This window comes from Myzus persicae, unplaced genomic scaffold (genome assembly GCF_001856785.1).
Source record: "Myzus persicae strain clone G006 unplaced genomic scaffold, MPER_G0061.0, whole genome shotgun sequence".
NCBI lineage: Eukaryota > Metazoa > Arthropoda > Insecta > Hemiptera > Aphididae > Myzus > Myzus persicae.
Window position 1 is genome coordinate 153,001 of NW_019101058.1, and position 21,147 is coordinate 174,147.

General features: G+C 28.2%; 1 protein-coding gene across 1 annotated transcript in view; it reads left to right on the forward strand.

The window, feature by feature from the left end:
- LOC111027555 (neuropeptides capa receptor-like) overlaps positions 1-21,147 on the forward strand; it is a 133,816-nt gene that overhangs the window by 45,228 nt on the left and 67,441 nt on the right. The window contains exon 2 of the mRNA XM_022305958.1: positions 2,808-3,127. Within this exon, the coding sequence (XP_022161650.1) occupies positions 2,854-3,127 (274 nt within the window). The 5' untranslated portion in view covers positions 2,808-2,853. The remainder of the gene's footprint in view (positions 1-2,807; positions 3,128-21,147) is intronic.

Here is a 21,147-nt window from a genome sequence, read left to right on the forward strand (position 1 = left end):
TTGAATCCAAGAAGAATTATTATTAATAATTAAGTAGTTATATTTCTTACTATTTTGATTAGTTATTATTTACACGGATGGTTTGATATGGATGTAATCAAATTATTTTAAATATTTTCAAATTTAAATTCGTTCCTATAAATACAAAATAAGAATTAAGAATTGTATAATTGTTTGTACTAATTAGCAATATAATTATACCGTCAGCATTTTTATTTAACATTGACATATTGTTTTATCAGCCCGACATTAATGTTTATCAATAATTCATAAGGTAAATTTTAAACAAACTCACTTTTAAAATACTATTTACTACGAGTATACCTGCCTAGTCTATATTTTTTACATATTATAATATTATAGATTGTATATTTTCTAATAAATTAAAATATATATATATATAATACTATCCTATATTGTTACCAGCTAACAAAGTTTGATTGAATTCAAGTTAACACTATTTTAAAAGTACGTGTGACTTCTACCTACGGATAAAAGGGAGGAGGATTTTATCTCATACTGGTGATTTATAACCGATTCTCATATTCGGCAAAAGTATTTTCCTGATTTTCGTCAAAGCACAAATAACATTTTTCTTTGAAAAAAACTCCTGTTCAATGGTTCAAGTTGGTTTTTAATGGTTTTTATATAGGATTGGCGTATCCCAATATATAACAACAATAACGTATAATATTTCAGCTATTTAGTTTAAAACTATATGTGCTTTTAATGAGATGCAGATGAATCAACTATTGTGAAATTAATAAAACGAATAAGAACAAAGAATAAAAAATAAAAAATTAACATCATATAATCTATCACTTAAAATATGACATTTCCAGTAATCAACTGTATTCATACCCAGTGATATTCAAAATTATTTCCCCCGTGGAACAATCTTATTATATTAAACAGATTCAATTTTATTTATTTTCATTATCCTTCAATCGTTTCTAATCCACATCTCCACGGTTCCGGTTTCAGGGCAGGATGATGAACAGTTTAAAAAAAAAACGGAAAATTGAATTTTATACTAATATATTATTATGACGCTGCATGACGAGAGACATTACAGAGTTTTCAACAAATATCTCAATGAACAATACTATTCGCTAATTAGAAATAATTCGAGGATAGCTTTTTATTTTCTCATATAATGGATAGAAACCACGATCGTGCCTACATGTTTAAAAATCGTATAGTGAATTCTATTTCCCGAGCATGGTTGATGGTGTGACCGGGATTTGCGTCGCGTGCATAGCGTCCCTAATTCGTTTGTATCACCTCGCCATATGTTGTACATGCTAGGTTAGTAAAAAAAAAACATTTCACAAAAATCGAAATTTTTATTTGGTGATTCTAACTGACCAATAAAATGTATAAATAATAAATGATACACAAAAAAAACTTTATATAGAGGTGAACATAATAATATAAGTACAACAGTACTATACTCCTAGAGCTTAGGTGACATTTGTTCGTGATATACAGTATAATATTATGTAACATTATATGAATGTATTTATATATAAACTATTAATGTGATAACTGTGGTGCAGGTGCCATTTATATCATACTAACCGATTGGTTCCATGAAATATGTTTTGATCGTTTATTTAATTATCACTTATTATTACAAATTGTATAATACCTTCATATTATATTAGAATTTACACTAGATAAAATAAAGACAATTTAAGATGGTTTTTATTCATATTTTATTAAAATCATCATAACAAACATTTTTCCACATTTTTCTACATTTACTTACGAAATATTTTCAAACATAAAAAAAGCATGATTTAGTTTAAATTTGCATTATATTGTAAGTGGAGAGGTGTAATTATAGCTATATTAAAGTAACATATTTCAAAGCAAATTTTTTTTTTAAATAGTGGTTCCCAATTGTACATTTTTGATAATAATAATAATTACAATTTCTTTTATGTATTTAATTTTGTTTTTGTAACAAAATAATTATATGGCATTATATTTTAAATTTATATGTTTGTTTTTTTATTAATGGCTTTTGTTGTTAAGGGTACGTACTTTCATACCTACTCATACCTACTATTCATCATATTTATTTGACCAAAATACTCACTATTCTCATTATTTACTAGACTAATGGTCGCCACTAGTCCCGATTAATTTGGGTTTAAACTCGATGTCAATCTAGTCATGAGCGGTATATATGAGTACAATTTTAGTTCGTAATAATAATTTGAGTTCAAATATAATATAATAGTATAATATATGTAATGTAATATATATTAATATATTATATTAGATATCGAGATGTACAGCCGTTATTTCCAACACAAACACAGTACTCCATACTGCAATCCAATGTATATACCATACACATGATTATTTTGCCACATAACACTCGATATTCAAGTATACTAAACTTACCGAATATTAAAATAGCTATAGAGAGGATGTTTCTAACTTAGTATATTAGAATAAGCAATATCTATTGTTCTGCTACAAAATCACTCCGGATATACCACGTATATGTACATATATTTTGACAGAAATGATCTCTGTAATGAAAACCACTAATACTAGTTAGGTATATAAGCGGGAGTGAACATATATTCGATAATCTAATTTTAATTAATACACGTATAGGTATAACATAGCTGAGGTACCTTCTTATTAAAGACGTAATATGATTAACATCATTGTCATATCACCGTCGTCGTCGCCGTCATCATCGTCATTATTATTATTATTATTATTATTATTAATATTATTGTCATACAGTCATCTCAGTTTGTGAATATTGTGCGTTTTGCCTGCAGTTGTAGATGGACGTGTTCAAGGCGCAGTGTCGAAAATACATCTGACATGAACAACACGACGAGTGGATCGTACATGGTCCAGCTCGACGATGCCGCAAACGAGACGGTGGAGGGTTATTTGCTCCGCACTCGAGGGCCCAAACACCTGTCACTGAACATCGTGTTGCCGATCACCGTCATATACGTGTTCATATTCGTCACCGGAGTGATTGGCAATATCGCCGTTTGCGTAGTGATCGTTCGCAACAACTTTATGCACACGGCCACTAATTACTACCTGTTCAGCTTGGCCGTATCCGATCTCACACTCTTACTACTAGGTGAGTCTCCGACATAATATTATATCGTGACGGATACGTTATGGGGAAAAAAAACGGTAATTATAATGTCTTCACGTGTGCAATGTGCACTAGACGTACTTATCGAAAATAAAGAACGGGCAATGTAACAATAGTACTAATTAGTATAAGCAATCCGTGGGAAACTGCTTCACATGATTACAATTCCATAGGTAAAAGTAAATTCATGCGAATACATTAACTATATTTTATTGGATTACTGGTGAATTTCCAGCGGTGAAAACTGATCGATACAATGTAAATAACTCAATATGATTATTAATTAACGTATTTTTCAGTTTTAATCAAAATAGCAAGAAGTATAAAAGTACCTATGCAATTTATTAGAATAGTTTAATAAGAGAGAACATTTTTTTAAAATTAGATCTTTGCTTTTATTTCTATCAAACTTACCATTACTTTCCGAAGACTCTCAACTATAGTCCATATGTTTATAGACTATTGAATACAAAAAGTATATTAATATAATCTAGTCATATGGAAATCCAACGATTTTAAAATGTAAAAATACAATCAAACAACGATAAACGATTGATGATTGAGTAATACAATTGTGTCGTGGTCTTGCATACATTTAATAAACCTGACTAAAGAAGAATATAATTCTATTTTTCATACATACATCACATTACTTATGATTTTATATTTTCCTGGCTATTGATTTGCCAGATACTACACAAAGACTATATACAAATCAAGCACCAATAGGCAATAACTACCTATTATTTTTGAATTGGTCCGAAAATGCTAAAACGTAGTTCAACGTATACAAATATATTGGTCTTGAAAGATCACATATACTTACTACATTTATAGCATAGCGTATAATATTATATTAAATTTAAAAAAAAATTAAAGCCGTTTATTTACATTTTTTGCTGATTTATTATTTAAGCCTGTGGCGTATATTATCCAATAATACAAGTTGGTTTAATTAAAACTCTTACATAGAAAAAGTGATTAGTATAATATTCTAAGTGTTTGATATGCATATTTTTTTTTATCGCAAATTGAATACATTATCAGTAATCCCATAATCAATTGTTATGAATTTTTTATATATTAGTATTAATTTAAATAATTTATCAATTCTCTGTATGTATAATATATGTAATATTGTACTGGAATGGTGGAATAATTCTCTGAAAGGACTGGAAGAGAACAGTGTTAAATCTAGCTAAATGTACTGATGGATAAAAATACTCTTTACAGCTATTTAACCACCTTGAATAAAATGGCACCACTCATCGGTGAGACCACTAGATTGATGAATGAATCCAGTCAGTCCAGACAATCTAAAACAAACTGAAAATACCCATAAATTAATACAATATTTTACAATAATATTTTCTGCTTAATCCTCTGCATTGTAGTTATTTTTTTTAAGACGAATGAGAAAGAACCCCCACAAATAATCATGAGCGTAGCTTTTTTACCACCAGTTTTCAATTATTCGTTGGTAAACAATTATTTGTTATGCCAGTATATAAATTGTTTTCATATTATTTTGAACTAAAGTTTGTTTAAATAGTTTAAAATTTAAATTTAGTATAAAATACGAAGTATTATATTCATTATTTTTCTCGCTTATAATTATTTCTAAAGGAATTTTTATATCATACATATTTTATTATATTACTTTACTTTGGTAAAGAAAGAAATTTTCTTTTGGGTATTTAATGAAATACACAATTATATTGTGTTAGTTTAAATAGTCTGCGAAAACTAAATATTTTCAAACGTATTTACTATCTACCAATTTATTTTTATTTTTATTTTTTAGAGAATTTAACCATAGATAGTTATGTGTCGAAGTATGTGTATTGTGTATAATAATGCATCAAAAACAAATATAAACCTTTTTGGACAACATTCATTAACTTAGGTACTTTTAAGATGTAGTACATATAAATGGTCTGTATATAAAATCAACACAATTCACATAATAATTATAATATACAGTTATATATTTTTTTTTTAATTCAGTGCTAACAATATTTTTCAAAAATCTAGAAATATCTACCTCTATGCTTAACAAAGATCAAATTAGGTTCACATTATAATTTACTAATGAAAAAAAAAAAAAAAATTAAAATAAATAATATTAGAAAATTTCGATTTGAAACTAGTGACTTCGTTAAATGTTTTTGATGAACCGCATGTCATATTTATATACATTTTGAACGTTTTCTATTTTTCATTAGTATAATGTTTGTAAAATCTTTGTAAATAATAATATTGCATAGCCAGCAATAATTACACGTGTAAAAATGTAATTCTTTGTCAATCTTGTTGTTACAAAAAACATGAAAATATGATTATTTATAACAATAGGCATACTCAAAATGTCAAATACATGCAAAGTGTAATTTTGTAATAAGCTAATGATATTCTGTATTTCTAACTTATATTATTATTAATTCTATACGTATAAGAGTATTATTTTGAAATTGAATTAATTGTAAGTGAAAATCTACTTATAGTTAGTTTCGTTTAGTAGATTGGCGTGTAGGCGATTGCATTGTCATTTTACTAGTAAATTACGGCGTACGAGAATTTATGGAACAATAAAAACATTTTTTTTATTATAAAAAAAACAATATAATATTTTGTGCTTTATTATTCGTCATCTTCCAGTTGTGTACTTGACACCATCATTCTCTTATTCGTACCTTAATATTTGTATTTATATTTATGTAATATATTAGACTAATAAAAATGTATTTCATTGACACGCTTACATATCAGATGACCATTTCTTAAATAGGAATCATTTTGTATGCATTGCATCTATTATTATATGGTTACTAGACACGTATTTTTTAAAATACAATTTGAATATATTATTTTTAATGACCCAAATTTAAATTATGCTTTTGAAATTATTTAGCATTATATTACATTTGATCAACTATCTATTTACATTGTATATATAAGGTACTTAAAAATGTTAAAGTTCCTGGGTTCTAATATCTCTCTAAATCACAAATTTGTTTTTATTTTATAACAGGTGCCATTTTATTAAACATGTATACGTATTTAAGTTTGCAACTCTCTATGATAATATTCTTTACTCCTTATTTATGACAAAAGTACATAATATTTAGATCCCTATTATACCAATAATACTAAATTGTATTGTATTATTATTTAATTTTTAATATAATGTACACACGTAGTATAATAATATGTTAATTAACATACAATTAACAATACAATTTTATTTTCACAACCTGTTACTCGATAAAATGGACAATAAATAAATACGATGCCTACATATTATATGTAGGAGTATAATATAGCTCAAATAACGGATTTGAATAATTCTCTAGAATTATGAAGTATATGATTAAAATAATCTGAATGCTGAGAATAACTCAATTTGAATATCATGCAACATGTTTGCACTTGTATGCAGATTATTCATTGACAATTTTTTTCAATTTAAGCGGTGAGAGAGATTGACCCTACTTGGTCCCTAGATAGTATGAAAACTCTTCCGTTGCTTTTAAATTAGTGTAAGACACAGCATTCTTTTCACTTATCAAAAATTAAATAGTTTTAAAAATAAAGGCAAAAAAATGGGTTTCATTATTGCGACGTGTACATTATACAGCGTTTAATGTGCACCACTATATAATTTTTCTTTTATTAGTTTTGGTTAACTCCATGAAATTTACCACAGTTTGTCCAGTATAGTACCAACGTTCTTGGTTTTATGAATGTGTCTAATTAGAAATTCATACATATTTATAGGTATATATTGTATTAGAATATCAGGGTAAAATCAAATACCAATATAGCTAGAAATCGTTGAACCTACTTAAAACGTTACTTATACTTCAAGTTCCTATATGTTACTAAAATATCTAGTATAGATATTACCTTCATAGTTTTGCACTTTATACCAACGCCTTTATCTAGCTATTGATACATTTACAGTGGTTCTAAAAAGGAAGAATATAATAGCATTATGTATCGTCATATTTGCTATTTATTAATGTTTTTGCTTAATGTTCGTACGCGTTTGGTTATCACTTATCCGACTTATCTTTCAAATAAATATTTATTTAGTATATTGTAAATGTACAAAAGGACTGAGTCAAATAATTTTGGCGACAGTGTTAAAAAATGTGAAATGCTTTTAAATATTATATTTTTGGTCCAAGTAATACAACATTCAAAGTATATTGTCCCTCCTTGGACTTTAAGCTTAAGAATAAATATATTTGCATAAGATTTTACCGTCTATGATATTATATTAATCTATTATATTAGCAACTTTAGTACAATAGCTATGAACTTGAAGTAAAATTGATAATCGTAATCCAAATAATATCGTTGAAAATGTTTGTTCTCGTTTAGTTGTATATGGTTAAATTTTGTCTGACCGTATAATTGTATAGTGGAAAAGCCCTTTTTCTCCCTTGCAGCCTCCATGTTTTAAATTTTAAGTATTTACGAAACATTCACACAGGTACACATTACCCCACATAACTGGAACCATGGTGGGTATATCGTAATACATTCTCATTTCTCAACAATACTTTTCTAGCCAAAATCAAAGTATAAAATAATACAACTATGTACCCCCCCCCCCCCCCCAACCCATAGATTGCTTAAATTTTAGAAAATCAAAAAAAAAAGTATTATTTGTTATTGTTTAAAATACAGACTAAAGGTTTGATCTCTTAATGGGTTTATTTTCTTTTTTTAAAATATATAGCAAAGTAAATTGTATGTGAAAAACATACAAACTGATCCTACGACAGGCTACAATAGTAATTATAAACTATATTATACATGTATTTTATTATATTTTATTATAACGAGCTATTGTAATGTTAAATTACTTCAGTCATAATATTTTATTCATTTTAAAAACCACTGTAACGGTACAGAAGCCATTATTTAAGCTGTGTTTACAGTAATTACAAACATCGTAAACAGTTAGATTCCAAGGGTAAACAGATGGTATAATGGTTTCTGCAAGAAATTGTGAATAGATAAATTATTAACATACAAGTAAATACGTCTTCTATAGCAAATGAGTTAAACACAAACACTTCGTATTTGAATGCAAATTAATAAATTGAAATTAATAATTAGTTTTAAATATATTTTTCAACTATTTAAAGTGAGTTGATGTACTTACCTATATTCCATCTTATAATAAATATATAATTATTCTCATATATAAATATTAAGAAGCATTGCAATGTTAAATGTTATAAGCTTATTACTTTATATGAAGTATTCTTATTGTAATCTTAAAATGAATTCCAAATATTTTATTAAAATAATAAGTTACAATAAAAAAGCTAATATTGTCGAATAGAGGAAATCTAAATTATTGTAAACATTTGCATTATAATATATACATTCGAGGAATTTTAATCTAATTTTAATAAGTACAGACAATGAGTCAAACGCGTTTCAATAAATTTGACTTCATAGTAAGATGAAAATTAATACTTATTATTTTAAATTTACAATAAATACCTTTATGTATCTTAAAACCAATTTTTTTTCAAATTATTCAAAAAATATTGCACAATTTCTTTTCTTTTTATCTAATTTTGTTCAACTCTTTGAAAAAAGGAAACAAAAAAATGTAAGAACTTTTCCAAGTTCAAATTTACTATTGCTATGGGGTAGAAAGGAAACTTTAAGAAGTCAAGAGATCGAGAAAAATGTTCAAATTATAATCCATTTAATAATGAATAGTCCCCGTACCTAAGAAAAAACCCAAAGAAAGAGTAGCATAATGGATAAAACAAAGTTTTTTTCTTAAGTTACGTTTTATTTATAATTAAAGTTTATAATAAATTGTTCAGCTATACATATAGTTTGAGTAATATCCTTAAGCTACAAGTTATAGTACAATGGAAAAGTCAGGATTTAAAACAAAATAAAAAGATGTTGGCAATATAGTAAGTAAAGTAATGATAAAAACATACACATTCACAAGTTTAAAAATAAAAATATAATTTATACTATAACAATAGATATGTGATGAGTTTCAATGGAACTGGAATTTTGTTTTCTAATTTGAGTAATGGCGGGCTTCTGGGATTATAAATTGTTCATTTTAAATTTGCCATATTAGAGCTAGCAAAAGAATATCAGACTTCTAATTTGATTACTATTTAATACTCGGAACAATTTAAAATCAAATCATACTTTTTGGACATGGAAAAATAACAAGTGAAATCTTATTTTTCTTTATTTGAAAAATATTGAATTGTATTATATCACGAATAATTTCAATCAGTTTAGTAAACACCTAGAACATTTTTGATAATATTTTAATTAATAACTTAAATATTATTGGACCCTAACTTTTTTTTACATGCTCGAGCTACATCGCTTTCTTTTCACAATTGTCAGTGCATAGAATCCCTGCAATATTATATTATATTATTTTTACTATCCATTGATAGGTCATATCATATAATAAATAATAATATATATTGTATACATCTGTATATAATTAAAATACAATAATTATACTTAAATGCATATGTACACATAAATACATAATATTGTATTAACGTTATTTGTGTTGGTAAAATAGTGTGCTCTAAAAATACTGCAGTCGCCACATGAAAGTCAAGTGTACTCACGGCTATGCTATACCTGCTAGCATACGCAGTAACGTCCCTGTACATGTACCATTATCTACATAAAATTTACGACTATGACGTAGTAAATACGATTTATTGTTTGATTCTTTGTCATCGTCGATCGTAACCAATGTGGTCGGAAATTGAATTTTGCTAAGAGTACTATATCTCGAGAAACTTTGATGTGTCATCATAATTTATAATATTGTTATAAACAAAATATTTACACATAGTATGAATTTAAAATCATTTTCCCACGTAATATTTTAGAAAAATAATTTTAAACAATTACAGCTGATATAATTTTTATACGAAACGTTGTGTTTTTTTATTAAGTTATTCAATTCCTAACTGGGCACTGTTTTTATAATACCAGACATGACGTCTCAAACATGAATTTTGTTCAACAATCGTACAGCATAAATTCTAAACTCAACTTAACTTGTCACTTGACCATTAATTTGGTAATTATCTTCAAGCACAGTTTTAAGTTTAATTTAAAAAGTTTGAATGGGACCCTTTTTCTCGGTGTCATTAAAAAAACTGTTGACATTATTAGTGTGGACCAAATTAACAAGTGAATGATATTTATAAACATTATAATAGTAATAGATAGCCAGATAATTTAAATTATGTATTTATATTAATACATACCTAATTACTAATTCAACATTCTAACATATTCCCATTATATTTTTAGTAAACTTTAAGCTGCGATGAAATTACACTGATACATATTTATCATCCACGTGTTAAGACCTCTAGTAATACCTATTAGATAATCCATCCCTCTAAAAATATGTATTTTCATTTACCTTCGTGTCTCGAACAAATATTCAGCATTTTGAATTTTGTATCATGTTATTACCGTATTTTTCTCATATAAATTAAAATTATACAACCATCTAATCTCAAGAGTAGTATATTAACTGGAGATAATTTTGTGCCGTCATGTTATGCGGATGCATAGTCAATATACTATGGTGGATGTGGGTCGGGACTAGGGTGTGTGTCGGGTTTTAACTATTCACACCTACAATCACCCGGAGAAAATGTCTTTGACTACTTTTTAGAACCTACTCACCCATAGGAGTTATGCCACCGGCATTTCAATTATTTTATACAGACTAGAAAAATTACTTATAGAATTTATTCCATACACGAGTATAAAATATATTGCACCAATATTGTACTTATATTTTTTATATTAGTTATGCTACAATAGTTGTTTGGATTAAAAACGCCGATTTTTGGATTTGATTAAATTTATGATTCTAGTCTATATTGTAATAATTTAATGTCGTAAACTACCATGTAATGACATTAATTTAAAATAATATTAATGACCCATTGAAATTTCTTATTTGAGAAATGAAACTTGATAGCATAATGTTTTTTTTATGTATAAATTGATAGCCTGTAAATGTGAGATGATATTATGTTATTATTAAAAACTATTTAGGTAATTAACGGATCTTAGCAGTAGGTATTGAGAAATAAAGAAGAGATAACGTGTAGTATTAATATTTGACGTTCTTAGAATATTATTATCGTTTGTTCTATCAAAACACGGATAATTAGAGAGATTAAGGTATAAAAAATAAGTCTTCGCGAGGCGATTCAATAGCATATTATCAGGACACTGTCCTACGCGTCATTATGATAAAAAATATGTTGTGATTTCTCCGTTCCTCTGCGATAAATTATTATAAGTCATTATTTCTGCTACTAATATAATTAATGACACAACTGTTTAGTATAAATACGAAAAAAAAAGTGGAAAATAACTAATTGAGTTCCGTGCTTCTTTATTGATAACGTTCATTTTGAATATCGAGTGAAGCGATTTATATTTTTTACAACGCTGTATCCTCCCCCCCCCCCCCCCATTTTGTTGTGGAATTATTTTTCAGGTGCTTAATACCCTCTATGGAAGTAGATATGTTACAACAATTCTGTTAACTGCCATGCTACCTTAATAATCTGTAATATCTTCACTGTTGTACCAGTTTTCTGTAAACGTCTGAAATGTTTTTAGTTAAAACTATCGAATGTTCAATGATTTTACTTATTTTAACAGCGATGACATACTACTATCATATATGACGTATAGTTTTATTGTAGGTCAGTAGCGATAAAATTTGAATAGTTGATGAGGGGTCATAGATCTCCTTTTTTTAAAAACATATTTTAAAATTATAAATTATATTTTGAATGACCAAATACTGGCTTTCGTTGAGCTTATTGAAACGTGTCGTCCGACGCCTCTGGAATCTTAGCTGTAATATTTCGTCAGTTAGTTACGTATTTTTATTTGACACGGACTTATAATATTGTTGACTGACACAATAATATGCTTCATATTATTAGGCATTTCCTTATTGGATTTAAAAAATAATTGGATATTTGTATTCTGGGCGATTTATCAAGTAAGCTCACCCCGTCTTTTCTGCAATAATGTAACTATAATAAATCTGACTTTTGGAATTTTTAAGTATACCTACGCAAAGAGAAAAAATTGTAAATAGTTACCTATTTGAGATTTTTTTGTACTATTAAAAAAAGTGTACTGTAGCGATATCAGTTACTTTTTTCAAACAGTAACACGTTTTGTCCTTATAATATTAATCAGATGAATTGTTTAAACAATTTTTAGATCTACCAGAATCAAAACTCAAACGAGTAAATATTGAGTTATTTAACTTTGTGTGCGGATCTATGATAATGGATTTGAAACCTATAGGGACTATGGTGATTTAAAAATGTTAGTGATTTACATTAACGATTTTTGAATGTATAATAAATACTAGATCCAATATTATATCTACTTCATATTTTTGTAAAACAATTTTTCAGGGCTATAATTTATAGTACAAACATTTTTATAACTAAGAAACTACTTATTCAGGTATAATCGGCAATGGGAACTCTGGCTCACATTAGCTGGCTCTACCAACGACCCTTCACTCGGGTCTTTAGTGCTGATGCCCTTATTCCGATTTGCTCTCTTCACATTGTATAAATTCATCCAGAAACTGGCATCAGTCAAAATCTGTTACCATACCGTTCATTTGAATTGAGGCTCAATACCACAATTCCATAAACTAGGCCCATGACCGCTGACATGAACATATCAATGTGAAAATTATGGAAAAATAATTTAATTTAATTGAGTTCTGTGATGTGAGCCAGGACAATATTGAACAGCCGGCGTTTAAAATCACACGATGCTCCACTACAATGTTTGGTAGAGAACAATATGCCTCACATCAGAGAATTGAATTAAGTAACTTTTTTACGCTCGTGATCTCAATTTTTCTCTTATTAATGCTTATCTAATAACGGAAGAAAAATAACCATATATTCTTAATTATACACTACAGACAGGCTTACAAATGTAATAGTATGAGCTGACCAGTTTTCATCTCTTGCTTTCTGTCACTGCTATAATTGTATTTTCGGTTATTGTAATAGTCAAGATACAATATTATAAAATACAATACACAAACAATACAATATATTTATGTAAGAATCTCATAAAAAAAACATTTTTTCTTAAAAAAATATACTTCTTTGAATTTAGAACTAAGTATATAAGGTACATCAAAATTTTCAAAAAAATTATCCACTAAATAATTTACAGTATAAATTAGGGTTTTTATTATTTTAAAAAAAGACATTGTATCACCATAGGACACTCTTTCGCTCTTTAAGTAGTACAAAAACCCTAATGAATTTGAAAATACAGTTTTAAAGTATATTAAAAAAATTTTAAAATTCAGGTTTTGAATATTTGCCGTGCTGAAGATGAAAAGGGGGGCTAGCTTGCTTGCGGTGAATCACTGTTATTATTATATAATCTAGGCAATAATTATAAAGGTGCAATTATGACTTCCGTATAATATTATTATCATTATCTTCATAATAAGCAATATTTATCTACTATAATATCAGAAAAATTAAATTTTAAAAGCTGTATATTATTATAACCATTGATTATTTTTTGTCCAATAATAATGATATTAGGTATGAATTAACAACTGACTCCGGTAAGCAATAAAATATGTACGTAATAGTGTGATAACTGATAATATATAATAATATAGTGCATGATAAACGTTTAGTCATGACGAAACTTAACAATAAGACACATTGTATTATAAAAACCTTTTATTTAAAATTTGCTCTCTTGATTACTTTAATTAATTTCATAAAAATTTTAATGAGTGCCTATTAAAAGACAAATGTATAATTTTAAGTAGACTTGAAACTCTGAAGCATTTATAAAGAACATAATAAAACAATAGGAAAGTTTAAAACAATAATTATTTTTCACTGTTGAATATCAAAACTAAGGGTACCTACTTCAACTATATAATTATTAAAAATAGCAAAAAACAATTCATAAAAGTAATTTGTTACTTGGTATTTTATTGTTGGTTGGTTATCATATTATATTATATTCTTGAAACCGTTGAAACACAACGTGATTCCTTAGTCACTGCGTGTGCCATTTTCCGATTTATATCGGACAATAAAAAGGTCAGTTTTTAATGCAGGATTGTTATTTGTTCATTGTTGTAAAATAAAGCTCTTACCCGGGTTAGTAGTATGGTTATATGAGAGAATTCAGACTTCAATTTTATAACAGAGGTACTTAAAATGTAAAACTAAACGAATATTACAAATAAAGTCTATGAAATGTCAAAATAAACCGTTGGTAGGAATTGTAAGTGTCTAGGATTATTGTCATTTGAGTAAAACATTTGCATGTCATTGAAAAGAATCGAAAATTATTATTTGTTTTTAAAAAATACAACAAATTGTACTCGTTTTATGTCATAAATTGTTGTCGTCTTCTTGGAATTATACAGGAGGAAATGACTTGTTTATTATTTGTGTTGTATCGAGGGAACTATACTATAATAGTATTAAGAAACTTTTAAAACACTCCTTTTATTCTTCTACTATTTATTTTTGATGCTGTTGAAGTAAAATAAATAATTTTAAATTAAGTAACTTAAGTAATATATTATATTAAATGGGTCGGTTAAAATGTTGAAAGGCTTCAGCCATGAAAACAAGTGGAAATACTCAACTGTCCCGAGTATGAAGTAGGAAACCTCTCAAAAATAACAAAACCTAATATATAGGGATATCCGCAACGACAAGTTAAGCTTTTGCTTTTGCTTTTAAACCCTTGCTTTTGAACGTTAAGCTATACAAATTGAGAGTAAACAAAATCTATGATCAACATAATAATTTTTAGTTAGTTTGTGCTCAAGTACTTCTAGATTCTGGGCGGAACGATGAATGTTTTAATTTTACAATGATGTGTGTTTTTTTAGTCCGTCATCACCTTTTAAAGCAGTAAAAGTGCTGTGATTTTCTTCAACAGTAACTCTTCTGGTAAGAAAGTGTTTCTAATTGGTACTTTCAGGAAGTCAAATTTGAAAACTCTTCGTACTTTTTAAAATAATAGCGAAAAACAAAAATAAATAAATGAAAATCTATTAAAATTTAAAATTGATTAGTAACCTTAGTTAGACCGTCTTCGATTGAATTGTATTTTATAAATTTTGTTTTTTTTTAATACATTTTCAGTAAAAAATATTTATTAACAGCTTTGAAAAGCTTAAAAATGTAATACAAGGTTGATCGTGGATTTTTATTACAAATAGCTATTTAAAAATATTGACGAAACCTAAGCACAATTATTTTTTATAAGCATAACATTTTACAAATCCAAATTTTTTCAAAACCACAATTCATTTGTAGATAAAAATGTGTATAATAATAATTCGTATAGCTAAAATTTGAAAGTTACAAATACAGGTCCCTTAAAAACAAATAGTTCATACTTTTACCAAAACATGTCTGATCACTTTAGGAAAATTGGTATGCAAATTGAATACAATACTCTTGCAAAAATGAATTCAACCTACCTAGGTACTTTTATATATTATTAGTTATTGATTAAATCTTGTAAGGTGTATATGAATTTACTTCCTCGCTTAATAGTTGACAACACAGTTGATAAATATTTTTTTTTTAAAAATAGTAAAAATACGTAATGGTGAAGTGGGGCTGCAGCCCATTAGCCCCCGCTGTTTATTAAGGATATATTGTAAAATTTAAATAATATTTAATTTAAAAATAAATGTTGATAAAATATGACATAGGTATTATGATAATGTTACATACATATACAAAAAATGAATGCATGGATAATTCAGTTATTTTTTTCAGGTTTTTTTTTGTAGCCATTTTGATATTTTTACTGCATTAACTCAACAAACGTCCTACACAAAACAGATAAAAATTACAAACATAAATATATACAATAATAATTAATATTATATACGTGTAGGTTAATTTTTAGATGCATGACTTGACTCCAATTTTTTTCTATTGACGTAATGCCATCCACCCATTAAAGTTTCTTTATAAGAACACCGCCGTCTTCTTTCAATAAAATAGTATCATAGAACAGCTGTTTAGTAAAGTAGTAATACTACTAGTGCTTATATACAGTTTATTATAATTTATGTTATTTAAACATCGGACCAATAAAATGGCCTTGCTCTATCACACTCCGTCTTTCATGACTTTAATATACTTACAAGTTACAATAACAAACTGTGATACACAATACAATAATTCTAGATAGATGCTTAAACGTACAAAAATAATTTTCAAAAATACAGCATTAAAAAACACTTTTTGTACATGATAACAACGCACTTGTCGTTGTATGATGAGTATTCAAAAATTATTTTGTTTTTCAACTTAAGTTTAAAAAAAACTTCCTCACACATAATTAAACTCAAATGATGTATGCTTTAAAGATTATTGTGCTATGCAATCACTGTCAATTGAAATTTTTATATCGAAATAGAATTTCAGTTCTACCACCTCCAAACACCACAAAAATACATCTCAACGTATCGCAACATTTAACGGACTTTTAGTTAAACTATGAATCATGTATGAATGTGTGTGTGTGTGTGTGTGTGTGTGTGTATGTGTGTGTGTGAGAGAGAGAGAGAGCCTATGTATGCATTGTGGGTACTCGTATATATACTCGTATATACAATATATATATGTACCCACATACGTATCATGAATGTATACTAAGGGCTTATTATATAAAACGGAGTAACGGACTAAGATATGATTACCGTATGAAAATCCAAATCTACACTTTCCTTTCTAATTTTAGACGACCGTCTGACACCTCGACCCATCCCTCCACTCCTACAGCCACTATCGATTTGAACGCTCGGCTGTATTCATTAACAACATTCGTATAATACAATATATATTATACAAACGGTCTCGAGTGAATTGCAGCCATTGTTTATCGTCGTTTACATATTATAATACATTATATAGTATATACACAAACCGACCAATGAACTATGATGTACGATTTTCATACACGCACACACCACGCACGATAATTCTTGTTATTAATACATGTATATTGTATACTCTACGTATACTCGCGCCACACTCTATAGAATTGATTATACACAAATACGTACTAAATCATATTATCATGGTGTGCGTATTGCGATTTTCGTTAATTACCATCGACATATAAGTTTATACTACATCGTAGTAACAGTAATAAATACACCATTATTTTTATTGTATTTAGAAACTGCGCCAGGATTTTTTACAGCCACAATTTATTGCACACGGAAAAGTCATGCAAATTGTATGTAATGAATACCTAATGGGTATTATAAACAGTATATTTTTAATTAAAACCCGTAGTGATGCAAATTAAAAACAAATGATAAGAGTCACGTCTTATAGCGGGTTCACAAACTGCTACCTACGTCAGCTGTCGCGTTCCTTGTATTATTATCTATCGTATTCTGATTGGCCCATGTAATCATTGAATCATAGGAAACTTCCAGAATTGGTCCTAGCTTAACTTTTGGACACGACCCGACACGACATGACAGACGACGTAACTGTGAACCCGGCTTTAGCACTTATTAACACTGCAACATTGTATTCATTATATTTACGTCCATTTTATCATTATTTAGAATATTACACGTTTACGAGTTTCTAAAATAATTTATTTTTTACTAAAACGTTACAAAACTGTTATCATTTGGTATTAATAATACTATTATTTAAAACAAACCAAATTGTTTTTACCCCGATAATTATTGTTTGATTAAGTAATAATTTATTTAAAAAAATTGTTTTAGATGACTTTATTATCGTAACTCTCAAGAAATCAACCCTTTAATATTATTTTTATGGATTACTGGAGGTTATATTAAGTTTTTTCTATATACCTACATACTATTATAATAACACGCTACGACATAAAAATAATTTAAAACAACAAAGTTGAGTTTGATTACTTTTTTAAATCCTTTTGAAAATCCTAATATTTCACTTTGTAACGCAAAATGTTAAAGATTCTGAGTGTACGAATTGTGTTACGAAACATCACCAAAGCCCATAGAAGCATATTGTTCCGATTTATACCAGATGTATTGCGACGATATCGATTTAGTGAAGTGGTGCACCGCGTGCGTATCAATAAAACCCATAAATCGAAAACCACCTACAACAGCAGCCGTCCTGTTATCCCGTTTCCCGTAAGTGCGTATAAGTCGTGATATATTACATAATTATAAATTATAATATAATACACCGGCCATTGGCTATCTACAATATGCTCATGTGATTATGATAATCGTATTATTATTATTCGATGTACTCCGTGGTGATTAATTATTATTATAATACATTATGACGTATTATACTGATAACGAAAAGGCACACACCTACATTAAGCTCAAAGGCGGATTTGGGCGTTATATTATATAATTTATAACTAACGGAGGCGGAGACGTTATTTTATTTCCTAGTCGGTGACATTTGGCTGGTTTTATTTTTCGTATGCCACAACGTAGTGTTAAAATAAATGATATCGAAATAATATATATACGTTATTTAGCCGACTTGCAGTATATATTTGATGGTTCATACTTCATACACGGACCAACCCCCTCAAACTATTTCGGTTCATTGATATAGGATAACAACAATAATTAAATATTTACTGGCAGGATACGCTCTGTAGTATTTTGGATTGGCTCAGAATTATAATATTTTTAAATTGTTGTTGGTCATATTAAATGTATATACTGTAAGAGTGTAAGACTATACGAACAAGTAAACTGTATGTAATAACACATTCCTTACAGACTTCTTACAGACTTAAATTATGTATTTTGGATTCTACACGTATCGAGGAATGCCCATAATATACATTATACGTCTATACACAGTTTTCCTTCGAATTCTTTTTAAGTTATCACTATCATTGCGTGGGTGTAGTCCAAAACTTTCAAATTGCCGACCTATCCATAAATCAAAAAACTTACGAAGATCCAACACTAATCCCAAAGTAAAATGTTCTAGACATTTTGGCTATTTTGGGTAGCGACTGATGGGACTCGTGTTTCAACGAGGAACGAGAATTCCCAAAAAGACTATCGTTTTTAAAATTAAATTTTGGGAATACCGATTGGCATGAAGAGTTTAAAATTAAAAACAATTTAAGTTAAGGTAAATAATATAGTCTTGTATAATATTATCGTTGTATATTATAATATGTAAGTACCTATTTGTATATTATATTAATATTTTATAGATTTTTTTGGAAAACGTATTTATTATAATATATGTTACGTGAAAGAACGAGCGAAACTCTCGAGAGTATGCGTTAGTGAGTTACCTTTGAGGTATACATCTACCACATCCCCTTTCAACGACCTTTGGAAAACATTAAGTGATATATAGCCATGTAGGTACCGTGGTTAAGATAAGCAGGTTACGAAACACAGCTGTAACTATTGAAGCTCTGGTGGTCTGGTCTCTGGTGTGTCAGTCTTTTGAAATCGGCGAGAATATACTAAGAGCTCATGCGATAATGTTTTGAGTTATTTATATTTTTTCACGACACTATTTTAATTTTTCCATGTATTTTAACTTGCTGGCAAATCATGACTTAAGTGTACTTTATATTTATTCATTTTGTGTTTGAACAATTTGTTTTTCGTTAATTTTGAATTTTGGCATAGAATCTACAGTCATATTGATATTTATCAAGTGCTATGCATCCCTGATTGCTTCACTAGTAATTATTTTAACAAATATTGAGAAGTAAAATGTAGATTATATAGAGCGTAAATTCTTTAACCATCGTATTATCAACTAGGTAAGTATATCATTGTTATCAAATATCAATATTTTTGACAAACAAACGTACCTACTTGTCTGTAGTTTTAATTTCTTTGAAATTACATTTTTTTTAAATATTCTGTACTAGATAATCCAAATGACTGCATACTAATTGCACTAAACAGCACTACCCATCGGCATCCCATGCCCAGATTTTCCGTATGCAAGAATTAGGTCAATGATTTACACTCTAACAAATGAATTGTTTGCAGAATAATTTAAGAAGTTTATGGTTACATATCTGTGGCTACGTTTATTACACGTCGATAATTATCATAAAAGCCATGTCGTGCACTCGTGTCCGTTGACCATTCATGGAATCATGGCGTTATCGATATTCGCATGACAAAATAAATAGGTAAGTCAGCAATAATACGACTTTTAGTCCGACTGTCGCATCCCACCGTCCCCAACTGTATTCTTGTTTCGCCTCATTTCATCGGCCATTATATTATCTGGCAAAAGACAATCTCACATTATTATATACATGCGTATTATCATATTATATTCTAAAAATGAGGAAAAGTGAACTTGCAGCTTATATTGACGGGATGTGGAGTAGTCAGCCAACACTGCAGTGGTGCGTGTAACAAAGTTACTGATATACCTATTTATTTTGTCATGGATAATTTTTTTTCCCGCATCAATCGTCAACGAACGTTTTTCAGATAATATTAGTAAACAGAGATTATAGTGCTTATCGGTCCACGGATTTTTCCTACCACTTTTCATAAGCTGATTACAAGGGAAAATGGGAAAAATGGTGGCCTACTCTACACTTAGCTACTTGTATTTTATTGTACTATTTATCTAATAATTAAACTTCAACAGTTAAGGTCATTAATTTTTCACTTTTTATACAACGTCTAAATTAGTGGTTTTCAAACTTCACATGACACACCGTCACTTCAAAACAATTTTCACGGCACATTCACCTTTTTTTTAGATGAAAAATTCAATGCAATCAGTAATTTATGGAAAAACCGTAGTACAACCCAGTTTCAAACCCACTGGTCTAAATATAAGTTATAACATTAAATTGCATAGTTTTTTTTTCTTTTAAACATATTTATG